Here is a 12,843-nt window from a genome sequence, read left to right as displayed (position 1 = left end):
GAGAGCAGGCTGAGTAAGCCAGGGGAAGCAAGCCAGTAAGGGACATCCCTCCATGGCTTCTGTATGAGTTCCTGCTTCCTGACCTGCTTGAGTTCCAGTCCTGACTTCCTTTGGTGATGAACAGCAGTATGGAAATGTAAGCCGAATAAACCCTTTCCTCCCCAACTTGCTTCTTGGTCATGATGTTTTGTTCAGAAAAGGGACCCCGACTAAGACACTAACTACCCTATAGGTTTCTACCATCCTATCCCATCACATCAAGTCTATGCCCCAGCCTGTACAGTTATCCATGACTCTTCCCATGTACATGGGTACAGCCCAGTGCCCATCCACATGTTCCCTTAAGGCCTCATCAGGACCTGGTCCAGTCATCATGTTTTTTCTGAATAAATGAAAAATTCTTCCTAATACCTTACTTGCCCCTATTGGTATCAGTTACTATAAACGATTTCTCTGCCCTCAGAGAGCTGTGGTTCTGGTAAGAAAATGTAGATAGCAAACAGACAAAGCTAGAAAGGAAATGGGAGAGAGCTGGGTTTGGGGAACTGGTCAACAGAAGTCTTCCTATGAAGTGAGTATTTGAATAAGGCAGTTATCCAGAAATGGAGGGGACAGAATTCTGAGGAAACAGAGCTTTGAGTACAGATGAGAGATGGAGAGTGTGGTTAGGGTGTACCCTATGAGGCTTGATAAGAAATGGAATCCTGCAGACATAGAGCCTTGAAAGCCATGATAACGAGGTCTGTAATTTGACATCGAAGAAGGGAGACCCCCAGGAGTTTCTGAGTTTCACATTCATCTGTGTTGTTTACTATTTTATCCCCGGCACCTATAGTGGAGCTTAATAGACATACACAGAGAGAATGGCGGTCCCCAAACCTCAGTGTGAACTCTATGTGCAGGTAACTCTGCCCTGGTCTGCAGTCTACTGCAGCTTCTGTTCAGGACCAGAGAGCTCTACAAGGCCTTGGGGCATGAAAAAGACATAGAAGGATCAATGAGATGACTCAGTGGGTAAAGGCACTTGCTACCAAGCCTGCTGATGTGAGGCCAATACAAGGAATGCACACAGGGGAAACAAAGAACAAAGGCTTTCCTCTGACAGACATATAGATAAAAAGAGAGAATGATGAAATTAATATACTATACTCTGTGAAAGCTAGATTCTGAGCTTCCTGTGAGTGACTCGGAGACTTCCCTGCTTTGTTCTGCCCATGCTTGCTACACATTTAGAAAAGTTGTATTTTCAAGCGTTTGACATTTTCAGTATCTGAGAGGCCACAGAACAGTGAAAATCCCTGGCTAGAGAGGGCCTGGGGGCACACTCCACCTGGTTGTCATCAACTGAATATTTGAACTTCTTGGCAGATCCTTGTGCAAGAGCCAGCGAGGCCACATAGCCTACAAGTGCAACTCCGAAAGCTTCAGTGAGCACTGCAGAGAGGATGTTCATTGGGGGAGCACGGGGAGGAGGAATCCTACGGAGAGAAAGACTGTATTGAAGTTATGAACCTTCCTGGTTTTTCTATAGTAACTTGCCATGAAATCTCCTGCGTAGTGTTTCTAACTTTACAAAGAGTTAAGTGAAACCCCTAAGAGAAAACTAAGCAGTCTTGCCCTGTAAAGGCCTATATCTTCAATATTATTTAGCAGAAAAGCAAATTTGTAAGAAATAACACAAGGAGAGTCCCATGCATCTAATTGACACTCACACCCAGGGAATTCAGGTCATACCGCAGAATTCTGACTTGACAAAAGTTTCGTGTAGGAAACAAAAGCATATGTGGCCCTGCTTTCATTTGAACCTTTCCAAATATTTATTTGGCCAGCACTGGAGCCACGTTTCCTCCCTCAAATGCTGCAGAGTTTCAGGCAAACACTAGCTTACTGTCGACTAATCTCCAAATACGCCATTGACTTCATTATGGTAATTACATTTTTAACTCAATCCTTTCATGAGACAGTTAATCATGCCTTCCATACGCTAAAGAAAACATGCAGGAAGATCTCATCTCCTCTCTGTTGCAAAAGAGACCACACTTAGCTTCATTTCAAAGTCGTCTTTAAAGCATTTCTCAGATAATACCCAGCCATTATGTCTTATTGTCCCTTGAAAAGTATGTAAGCCAAATGACCATTTACGTATTCCTTGTCATGCTGGGAGACTTACCCCCACCCCTGAAGGAATTTCTGTGGTAAAAATAAAGGAAGGGGGGAGTTATTTCTTACTGGTTAATTGTCTTATTATCTAGTGTGTGAGTGGAGCATGGATTCTCTCTCATTAACTGTTTCATTTAATTTTCTCAGCAACTCCGAATCAAGTATACCACAACCACAGTTGGGATGAGAAAATTCTTGGAGGAAGGTTACAAGGAGAAGAACCTTTCTAATCCATGCCTTCCTGCAGTTCCTTAAGGGGATTTCTCAGATGGGAATATGAGCAGGAGTAGAAGAAGGAGTTGTTTCTGAGTGCTATGTATGCTTTGTTCCCCAAACACTGTGACTATACATCCTAAGATAATATACAAAATTTGAAATGAAGAAATTGAACTTCTAGTTCATTAAAACTAATTGTGGTTAATTAATAACAAAACCTGGACTGAAGAAGAAACAACTGGTTTTCCAATAAAAAGCAGAGAAACCCTTAGGAAACTAAGAGTTGATTTAGGGGACCCACCTTTGCCTGCGTCTGCACAGGCCAAGGATTCTATTTTTAATTAACCATATTTTGTTTTGTTTCTGAGAATTTTCCTACTATTCCTTTACTTTAAGAAGACGAAAAATAAAATTCAAAGGACCCAACAATTCTTACTTTGCCTCAAAATTAGACTTTGTCTGTATCTGTCTTATTCGGCCCATAAGAAAGTTATGAACTCACAAGGTATTTTTGTCCTTCTCTGCCATAGCTTGCCAGCCTAGTTTTGAAAGGACTTTTGTTCTTTCACAGTGTGGAACATGTGACATATTCTCTTGATGCCTGGAGGGAGACTGGAGAGAGGTGGGACGCCAGGCCATCTCTGCCTGTCTCTATACCACTCTTTGCAGGCCTTTGGGATTCCACTTCTGCGGGTGCTTCTTCATGCTTATCATAACTTAAGTGATAAAGGTGGCCACAAGAACAAGTGTGGCTGAGCAGTTACGGTAGATCAGACCCAGGCCTTGGAAAATTTAGCAACCCCCACTATTTTTCAAGCCATATCTTTGTAAATTCTTTTGGAAATTTTTTACTTGAAGCGATGCTGCATTAACCAATTGCATGCTTGTTTATAACAGGTTAGCTTATAACCTAGAAAATTACTCCTTTTCTCCACATGTCGGTTTTTCTCATTCATAATAAAAATTAATTAGAATTTTGCCTCATACAGCCACAAAAAGAATTTAAATTTATTCCCACCCAGGCCTAGGCCCTTTGACATCAGAAACCAAACACTCAGATAAACACACATTAAAAGAAAGACTACATTACCCGTTTGGAATGTGCCCAACGACTTCTAATCCGTATGTGTTTTCCATGTTGGTACAATAGCAAGCAAATGAGGCGGCAATGATCTGAATGGTTGCATTGGAAAAAGAAACAGATAGACACATACACATATTATTAGATAGCTTCCAAATACACAAGGCTGCTTAAAAATACGTATTATGTGTCCCAGGATTACCATTTACTAATGAAATACAAAAAGTTAAGCCAGGAGTGAATATTCCATGTCTATAATTCTAGCACTCAGAATGTCAAGACAGAGGCATCTGGAATTTGAGAAAAATCTGGGATATACAGTGAGAGACAACATCCAAAAGAGGGAGTGGTTAACAGGCATGGCTGAACTTGGCTAGGAACTTCTAGTGTCCTATAGCATAGTCCAATAAATATATATCATTGGAGATAATATAAATCAACCATGCTTTTAAACGATTAAATGATTTTAAACATGATTAAAATTATCATGTATTTTAAAATCCCTAGGAAAAGGAATTTGGAATATTCCGATACAAAAAGATGCAAAATGACCAAGACCATGGATATGCCGATGATTTTGATCTGATAATTAAACCTTAAACATGGTGTTACAATGCCACACTGAACTAAGTACAGATCTACATCACCCACCACATGTGATGTATCATCACCCACCACATGTCAAGTACAATTCTAAACTATACTTCAAAAGCTCAGCACATCCCTGAGCTGTCAAAGTGCAGTATTTGCCTGCATAGGTTTTCTAACATTTTGCTTTGTACCCAACCAATTGTGTCCAGTTTTGAAGGCACAAAAGACACAAAATGTAGTACTGTATGTGTGTGCATGGTGTGAGTGTGTGTGTGTGTGAGTGTGTGTGTGTGTGTGTACAAGCACTGAAACTCAGACTATGTTTTCTCTCATGAAATGAAGGGGTCTTTTGTAAGAACACACTTTTCTCTCCATGAGAACAACCTCTCAAGAGGATAAGTACTGTACAATATTCTTACTCTGCTAGTAGTAATGGCTGATTTACAGCCTCCTCACTTTGTTTTTAATTTAGGGCCTTATCTCTTTAATGAAGTAAACCATTCCAGCTCCCAACCTGATGGGACAAATGAAAGCCCTCAAGGACGTTCAGATATCCTACTTTGATGTTATTGAGATATTCAAGCAAGGTCACTTGCTCTGTCTACAATCACAGTCTCTCTCCCTATCCCCCTCCCTCTCTCCCCTCTCTGTATGTGTGTGTTACATCCATGCAAATGCACATGTTCATGCAGAAGACCAAATTTGACTTGTTCATTATTGCTATTCCTCTTTATTCAATGAGATGGGTGTCTCTCAATCAAACCTAGAGCTCCTATATATGGCTAGACATGATAGCCAGTCTGCCCTGGGCATCCCCTATTACCATCCTCCAGGGTTTGAATGACAGGTAGTCCGGGTGCCATTTATAAGGGTTCTGGATATAGGAGCTCTAATCCTCACGTTTAAGCACTTAACCAGGGGGCCCTCCCCTCAGCACCACAATCGTCATTCAGCACATGTCACAGCCAGGTCAGCCTGTGTCGCATGGGCTGGGACGCCTGAGTGTTTCTCACCCATCGTCACATTCTTTCATGTACTACTGTTTTTACTAGCTATGGGATTTCCCTGCTTCACAGCTTGTGAATCTCTGCTCCCTGGAGAACATAGGTTGAGCCCTTGAGAGATTTTAGGTTGCTTTGAAGAGATGCTGATTGCATAGTTTATGTTAGTTCTTCTGGTTTATTACTGTATAATTTCATGGCCTACTGTATTGGGCTATGGCTAAATTATATTTGAGATCTTAAATATAAATGTTGAAGAATACTACCAAATTGAGTTACTGTATAATGATAACCTGTAAAGTAAAAACTAGTTGTATCACCTAAAATGAGTCTTGAGAAGTGTCCTGAGGACAAATAGAAACAAAATAACAAAAGCAACTTTAAGTGACTTCCCTTCGTAAAAGAGATACATCAATCATATAGTTAAAGTACAAATTGCCCATATACATGATCAGAGTAACAGCATAACAAAATTACACTATCAAATAAAGAACATCTAACAATCAATGCTTACTACTAAAAAGTAGCTTTTGTAGTTGTGTTCCTAACTATGCCTTTTGTTTAATTTAACTGAACTTGTAAAACAAAAGGTTTCTAAAACATGAAATGGGCTTAAAATGCAAAATGTCACTTTAGGTTTAACAAAAGAAAGTCCAAAAGTAAACTATAAAAATATTAAAGTGATATATGAATAGTCTAAGAACAGTCAATGTGACAGCACTCTGATTTTTTGCTGTATTTAACATGATTTCTTTGTCTGTTGAGGTCACCAGTTCCTCTGTAATATTTTGTTACTATTATGGGTATCTATAGACCAGTGCTGTTCTTAGACACAGACAAGAAGGGATTCTATCCAGAATGCTAAAGAGAAGTTCTAACTGGCCCTCCTTCAACTGTCTCATTCCCTATAAGTGGGAAGCTTTAGAGGATAAAGAATAGGAGCCCAACTCAAATCTACCCTTGTTTCTCCTCTATCTATGCTGCAGATACTCAAATATCTATAATTCACTGCTTATACAGCATTTCGCCTGGTTTCAGGGCATCTTCCATACCAGAGAGACCCATGGGGGACCGAGGGGTAGTTGTGATGGGACAGTGGACATGGCCAACTTTTGACACTGGTTCAGTGTCATGAGCAGAATGAAGCTGGAGTGAGTAGAGAAAGAACAGCCTAGAATAGTTCTCTTCATGCTACCAAATTACCCTCACCTTGTAGGAGTAGAATTCTCTATCTTAATATACTTTTCAAGGTATCAACCAAGTAAAGTCAAGGTAAAAAAATGACTGGAACTGACTTTAAATTTTTTTGTTGTTGTTCTGTAGTTTTCAAGTATTGGCGCTTTTGCCCAGCATCTTGAGAATGCATCTTGAGAATAGTAAGAATATCTGCCATTTTTGGAATGATCCTTACCAATTTTTCAGAAAAATATCAGTTGCTTTATGACAAGATTAGGGGCCTGTCTCCTGAAGGTTATGTTCAAATTTTGGTTTTATAAATTTTTTCATATAACTTTCCAAGATGCAACTGGCATTTCTTAATCCCTTCAGAACTTTGAGGTAAGATGGCACATTTTCAATCTCGCCATAAGAAATTCAGCTGATGAAGTTATTTAAATGCCATTTATTTACATTATACATGAATAATATCAGGAGGAACCCTTAAGAAACGGAAGCTCATTATGCACATGTAAGTTGGCAGGCTGCGGTTGGGTCACTGTGATCCTTTATTAAGTGCTCCTGGAAAGGCTCTTAAAACTTCATCTTTAGAAGCAAGATACAATGCAATTTTCCAGCCACAAACATATTTCAAAGAAAGAGCCCTGGACAATGAAAATCCTAAGCATTTTTTTTTCATAGAGGTAAAACTAGTTCAGGAATATAAGGATCAACAATCCTTCCAATCACTAATGACTATTTGTCAGGTAAGAGTTCTACATGTGTCACAAACGTGTCATGGCAACAACACAGGTTATCATTTTTTATTTCATTGCATCAGATCATACCCCGTATTACTTAGAACTCACTCTTAGACATGTCTCTAAGAAGATCTCAGGCGATATGTTCTCTTATTTTTATAAAAAAAAATCAAAAGCATATGAGAAATGTTATATAAATTGAAAACATGTGTCCCTCCTTTTTGGAAACGTTGACTCAAAATGTTTCCTGTTCTTACATTAATGTATATCCACGCAAATTAGTCTTTCATTAATGAGACCCAGGAATGGCTGTGGGTTACTGTAGAAAATATGGTAAGCCTCTGCAGATTATGTCCCTTCCCTGAAAGCAGCTAAGCTTTGCTGATTGCATACTTACCAAAACTAAGTCGACAGGAAGAACAACTTTAATTTTTCTTTTAAACTGTTCATTCAGCTCTTTAACGAGAACAAGGACAATGATGCTCAGCAAGGATAAGAGCAGTGCTTCCAGCTGGACAGACTTGATGTTCTCAAAGACATACGCATAAATCTACAGGAACGAGAAAGCAGCAAAATCAGGGCAGCCCAGAAAATACCAGCATCCGAATCTGACCCTAAGTCAACTCACTGATGCTGTACTAAAATAAAATAAAACAACAAACAACAACAAAAACCAAACAACTCCTAATGACTGGATGGTGCAAAGATAGGGAGAAAAATAAATACAGGAAGGGAAAGCCTGTATTTTCATGCATTAAGTTTCTTTGTCTTGGATTGTTCCATCAAACTCCAGGTCTGTCTCTTCCTACACAAGACACTAGAGAAGAGAATCCCTTTCCTGGCTCCTTCCTTGGCATGAAAAAAGGCAAGAGGGGCCTCACCTTTTGATGACCACTATTGTTTTTAAACTTAAGGGGGCAAACACACACACACACACACAGACACTCGAGTCAAAGGCTGGTATTTAATTGCTATTAGGCACTTGGCTTACTGTAACCTGTTACCACATTCTCAGTTACTGGGCATTTATTCATCTACTGCCCTCACTCAGGACAGTGCTAACTTGGCAGTGTATAAACAGTCTTAGTACTCACAGACTTTACAGTACATTGTAGGGTTTACTATTAAATTAATCAACTAGTACAACAAGATGTTAATTATGCCCTTCCCAAACCAGGAAACAGGAACTGAAAAGGCTATAGATAAGAGGTAGAGGAAGAAGTCTGTGGACATATTTTGCATAAGGTCCAACTTAAATGATTCAGAGCATCAACTGTGGTGTAAGGAGTGCATGACTTCTGAGAACATATGGTCACAAAACCAACATAGGATTGGGGCGATGACTCTCGTAGCTCTGAGTTCAATAGCCCAGAACTCACTTCAAAAAACTTGAGCCATGGCATGGGCTAAACCCGAGCGCTGGACAGATGGAGACAGAAAGGTCTCTGGAGCATACTGGACAGCCAGCCTGGATGCATTCCTGAGCTCCAGATTTAGTGAGAGACCCTGTCTCAGAAAATGAGGCAGAGGTCAGTTGATACTGTCCTCTGACCTCCAGATGCCTGTGCACTCACCAACACACACACACACACACACACACACACACACACACAAAGCAAATGAAAATATGCTAACATCAAACACTTCATTGATAACTATGAAGAAGGTATGTTAATAGCGTATTAATATTAGATACTCAATATTGTTATTCCAGCTGGCCAAAAAAATTTCAAGAGTAAAGTCAAGGAAAATAATAAAATTAGAACTCTGCATGCATAAAGTTGAGAACTTGTATTCATTCAACTAAGTGCTAGAAATAATTTGCTCAATAATATGAATTCTTGTGGGTACTTGCTTACCTGACAGGTCTGCTGGCATAGAGAGACAGGGTATAATTTAAGGAGTTCTGAAGAGTGTGAAAAGGAGGAAAAGAGCTAACCTTTGCTCTCTATAAGCATTTGATATTAAGCAACCAAATTTGAATATTTTTAAATTGATTTTGAGTGTACACATCCTAATGTGTCTCCTCAGCCTTCTTGGACATACGTGACTTGTACATACTGAGCATGCTCACAAATGTTCTAATAACTTCGTCAAAGAAAATGCAGTGAAGCTTCACTGGGTGAGAACAACTGAGGTAATGTCAGGTTGTCCAAAGTGCACTCTAACTTACAGAGAAAGCAATAGTAATAGCAATAATAATATCAGCAGCAACTCACCCCTTGAGTAACCTTATATGTTTAGAAATGCATCACAGAACACAGAGCAGGGGCTTCTACTCATTCCTGTCCACGCCACTGTACTTACTCAGCTCTACTCGGACCAGAATTCACCACTACATGATAACCACTAGGTGAGACATAAATAATACTTTCCCTATCTGCCACTAGACATTATGATGAAAGTGAAGAAACTTGGTCCATTTTTATTATTATTATTTACCAATGATTCAAAGCCCAAGATAGAAATCCAAAGTGAGGAGGATGCAGAGATGATTCAGTGGCTAAGGCACTGATTGCTCTTCCAGAAGACCCAAGTTTGAGTCCAAACACCCTCGTTGGAAGCTTAGGACTGTCTATAACTCCAATTTCAGAGGAATACAATGCCCTTTTCAGGCCTCTGCAGGCACTGAGGGTATATGGTGCACAGATATACATACAGTCAAAACACCTATGCAAAGCAAATAAAATTTTGAATTAAATTAATTATTTTTTTTGTTTGTTTTTGTTTTGTTTTGTTTTGTTTTTAGTTTTCATCAGTATAGTTTTTCTCTGTGTGATATATTCCAATAAGGATGACCATAAGCAGAGTGTCAAGAATTTTTTTTAAATACATGTCTCTGTCCAGCGGTTTGAGGATAATTGAGAATATTATTGAGACTATTCTTCCCAAAGAGCCAATCACCCAAATGTCTTAAAGCACTTATATTATTCTTTACGCCTTTCCCCAGGAGATTAGAAGTATGCCATGACAATGAAGCTCCCAATCCATACCAGATTTCTATGTAATGTGCATTTTGAGAACATGTGTTTGCAGTGATACAAATGACCACCCCAGAATGAAAGGAATGAGACCCCCTCCGGGGTTTTATTGTCTGTCTGGATTAAATGAGAGCTCGTCAAACAAAGCATGTCTTACAAGATGCTCCAGAAGAACATGGGGGGTGAGTGGGCAAAGACTCATTAAAACAAGAACTCAGAGCATGAAGAACACAATAGAGGAGCAGGCTAGGCCGAGTCCTAATGACTGTCATGTGGACCCACTTCTAGAAGTCACAAGCTAAATCAGTTATGGGATACGAGTGGTGCATGCAGATGCTGCAGAGCTGAAGGTCCGTATAGACACAGGCTTTTCTACAAAATCACTCAGTAGAGTTCTGGCATCCTAAATACATATTACATTTCTCTCGACTGTAAGTCCAGTTGTCTCTATATGCTGGTACACACCCTCTCCACCACTTAATAACAATTCCTAGGGCTGGGCAGTGGTGGCACATGCCTTTAGTCCCAGCACTCAATAGGCTGGGATTAAACTCTTCTCTGAGTTCAAGGCCAGTCTGGTCTACAGAATGAGTTCCAGGACAGCCAGGGCTACACAGAGAAAGTTTTTTTCTCAAACAAACAAAAGAACAAACAAACAAAAAATTCCTAAAAGTTCCCGTCACTGGCTTTTCAGAGTTGAGAGAGAAGTGAAAGCAATTCTGTGCAGAATGAATAGCCGAGTTCATTCGATCTGACCGATCCACTTAATAAACTAGGTCAGCACGTCTGAGATTAGAAGACTAGTTTGTTATTTGGCATAAAATGGAAATACATAAACAAATCCATTTTGAGACAATTCAGAGAATAAAAATGACTTATTCATTTGCATATACATTGCCACATTTAATTTATTTAGATGTTATACTTTTTCTGAAATTCTGCATAGTAACTTTTTAGCTGAGTTGGCCATTTTTCATAATTTTGCCTAATTTTTAATGATGGATTCTCAACTCTTTGAATAATATCTGAAATCAGATATTCAAGTAGCATTGTTGACTTAATTAATATTCTGGTCTAACATAGCAAAAGTCACGATAACCCTCTGAATGGGATACAGTAGAACATGAGTTCTGAGTCAGGAAACGTTGATTCCTATAAAGATGCCTGCTTTTCTCACTGTGAAAACTTGGGCTACGCCTGGGATGGGCGTAGTTATGTTTGCATCTACTTGTGCTTACTGGGGCTCTATTTTGTGGGAAGCTATGAGATAAATATTAAAGTTACCACCATAGTAAATTCCAAGTAATCTACCTTTCATGTGATCAACCTGATCTAGATAGTCAGATGTTTAATAACTAAAATTGTATAATAAAGAAAATTGAAGGCAGAAAAACCTCATAGTATCAGTTAACTTAAAAGGAAATGTTTCCCTGGAGCCACACCCACTCAGTTGTTTTCATTGCACGTTATGACTCAGATTCTAGGACCCTGTATAGGGACACACATGCGCAGAAGAAAACACCACAGCATCCACACAAGGCTTCATGAGACAAGACAACAATCTCAGATGCTTAGAAAATATCACTAGGTGGTATAATTATAATGAACTGGTTTTTCTCAATACTCACTCAACTGGAAATACCCATCACTCAAAAATATCTCCTTTCCTAGCATCCTGGTTACTACAATAAAATATATAAGAGGAAAAGTTAATTAAAATATTTTAAAGTTCGAAAATAACATTAATAATCACTTTTGCTAGTATTTCTGGACTACCTACAAAGGGACCACAAGGAACACCTGAATAAATCCTTCCATGAAAAATGAAACGCATAAACCCTTTCACACATTGATTATGCCTGTGTGACTTCTGTACTAAGGACCTGTCGTGAAAAAGGTTGCATTTCACTAGGGAAACAGCTAAGTGGCACTAAACCCAGAACATTTTGCTACATGTCAGCACTCTATTTGAACAGTAGGTACAAACTAATAACTGTCGATCTATGGGTCTTAATTTTAAATATATGATTTTGAGTTAGTCACCAACCACAAGGCCAGGACTGTTTCCAGAGGGCAAGAGTGCTAGCATTCAAACATGCTTATTATATGTGCTCACTTTGTAACAGAAAATGCATTTGGCATAATTTCTGTACAAAAATATATGTCTGAAAATAGAGACTTTCCCTACATTTTTGGAGAATGTCTATTGAAGTAAGTATGACTCATCAAAGTGTTTTGATCACATAACTGTTCTAAAGCCTCCTAGTGAATAGAGTTTACTGAAGATTCCATCTAGATGAATACTGCTAGATTTGGCAAAAGCTTGCAGAGCTTTGGGATAAGTCTTGTAAACAAAATGCAAGAGTTGGAGAAAAGAATCACAAAATTTCTGACTTCCACTTAAAAGGAGTTTAAGAAAAGAGCTAGTTTGTCTGCCCCTCCATCATGTCAAGCTTGTGTCCACGGATGGGTCTCTCTTGGCTCTCCGTGTTTCCATGAGAGTCATGTTATCTGGACAGAAGGAATGACTGCCTTAGGTACAAGTATCTCCATCCACCCTATCACATGACTTCTTTTAAGCAATGACCCATTTTTCATTAATAAACTACATGAGATTCGTGTTTGTCAGTCTGTGTGTGCCCACCGACCCGACTTCATATCCCTCCTCATGGACAACACGGATAGTGTTTATTAACTGGATCCTCATTGCTTATGAATCTGTCAGCAAAAATTGTTACACAAATCTACTCTAGTGGTTCTTTAATCAAGGATGGGTGCTGCTTTCTTTACCACTGTATGAAGGTCATAAAAACATTTTCAGATTGTTGTGTTCTTAAGGAAACAATCATAGCATTGGTGCACTTACCCATCCAAGTGCCTCTCAATTACATCAACAT

At 39.1% G+C, this 12,843-nt stretch overlaps 1 protein-coding gene across 6 annotated transcripts in view; it reads right to left on the bottom strand.

Annotated features, from left to right (window-relative positions):
- Slc26a7 (solute carrier family 26 member 7) overlaps nt 1-12,843 on the bottom strand; it is a 122,058-nt gene that overhangs the window by 47,108 nt on the left and 62,107 nt on the right. For all 6 annotated transcript variants that reach the window (XR_015047452.1, XM_029476358.1, XM_029476361.1 and 3 more), the window contains exons 6-8: nt 7,363-7,515; nt 3,467-3,549; nt 1,331-1,478 (exon numbers count right to left, since the gene is read on the bottom strand). Coding sequence is in view for 5 of the 6 variants with exons in the window: in XM_029476358.1 (XP_029332218.1) it covers nt 1,331-1,478; nt 3,467-3,549; nt 7,363-7,515 (384 nt within the window). In the remaining variant the exon portion in view is untranslated. The remainder of the gene's footprint in view (nt 1-1,330; nt 1,479-3,466; nt 3,550-7,362; nt 7,516-12,843) is intronic.

This window comes from Mus caroli, unplaced genomic scaffold (genome assembly GCF_978045245.1).
Source record: "Mus caroli unplaced genomic scaffold, Mus_caroli_1 scaffold_6, whole genome shotgun sequence".
Taxonomy (NCBI): Eukaryota; Metazoa; Chordata; class Mammalia; order Rodentia; family Muridae; genus Mus; species Mus caroli.
This window is presented reverse-complemented; position numbering and strand designations above follow the sequence as displayed.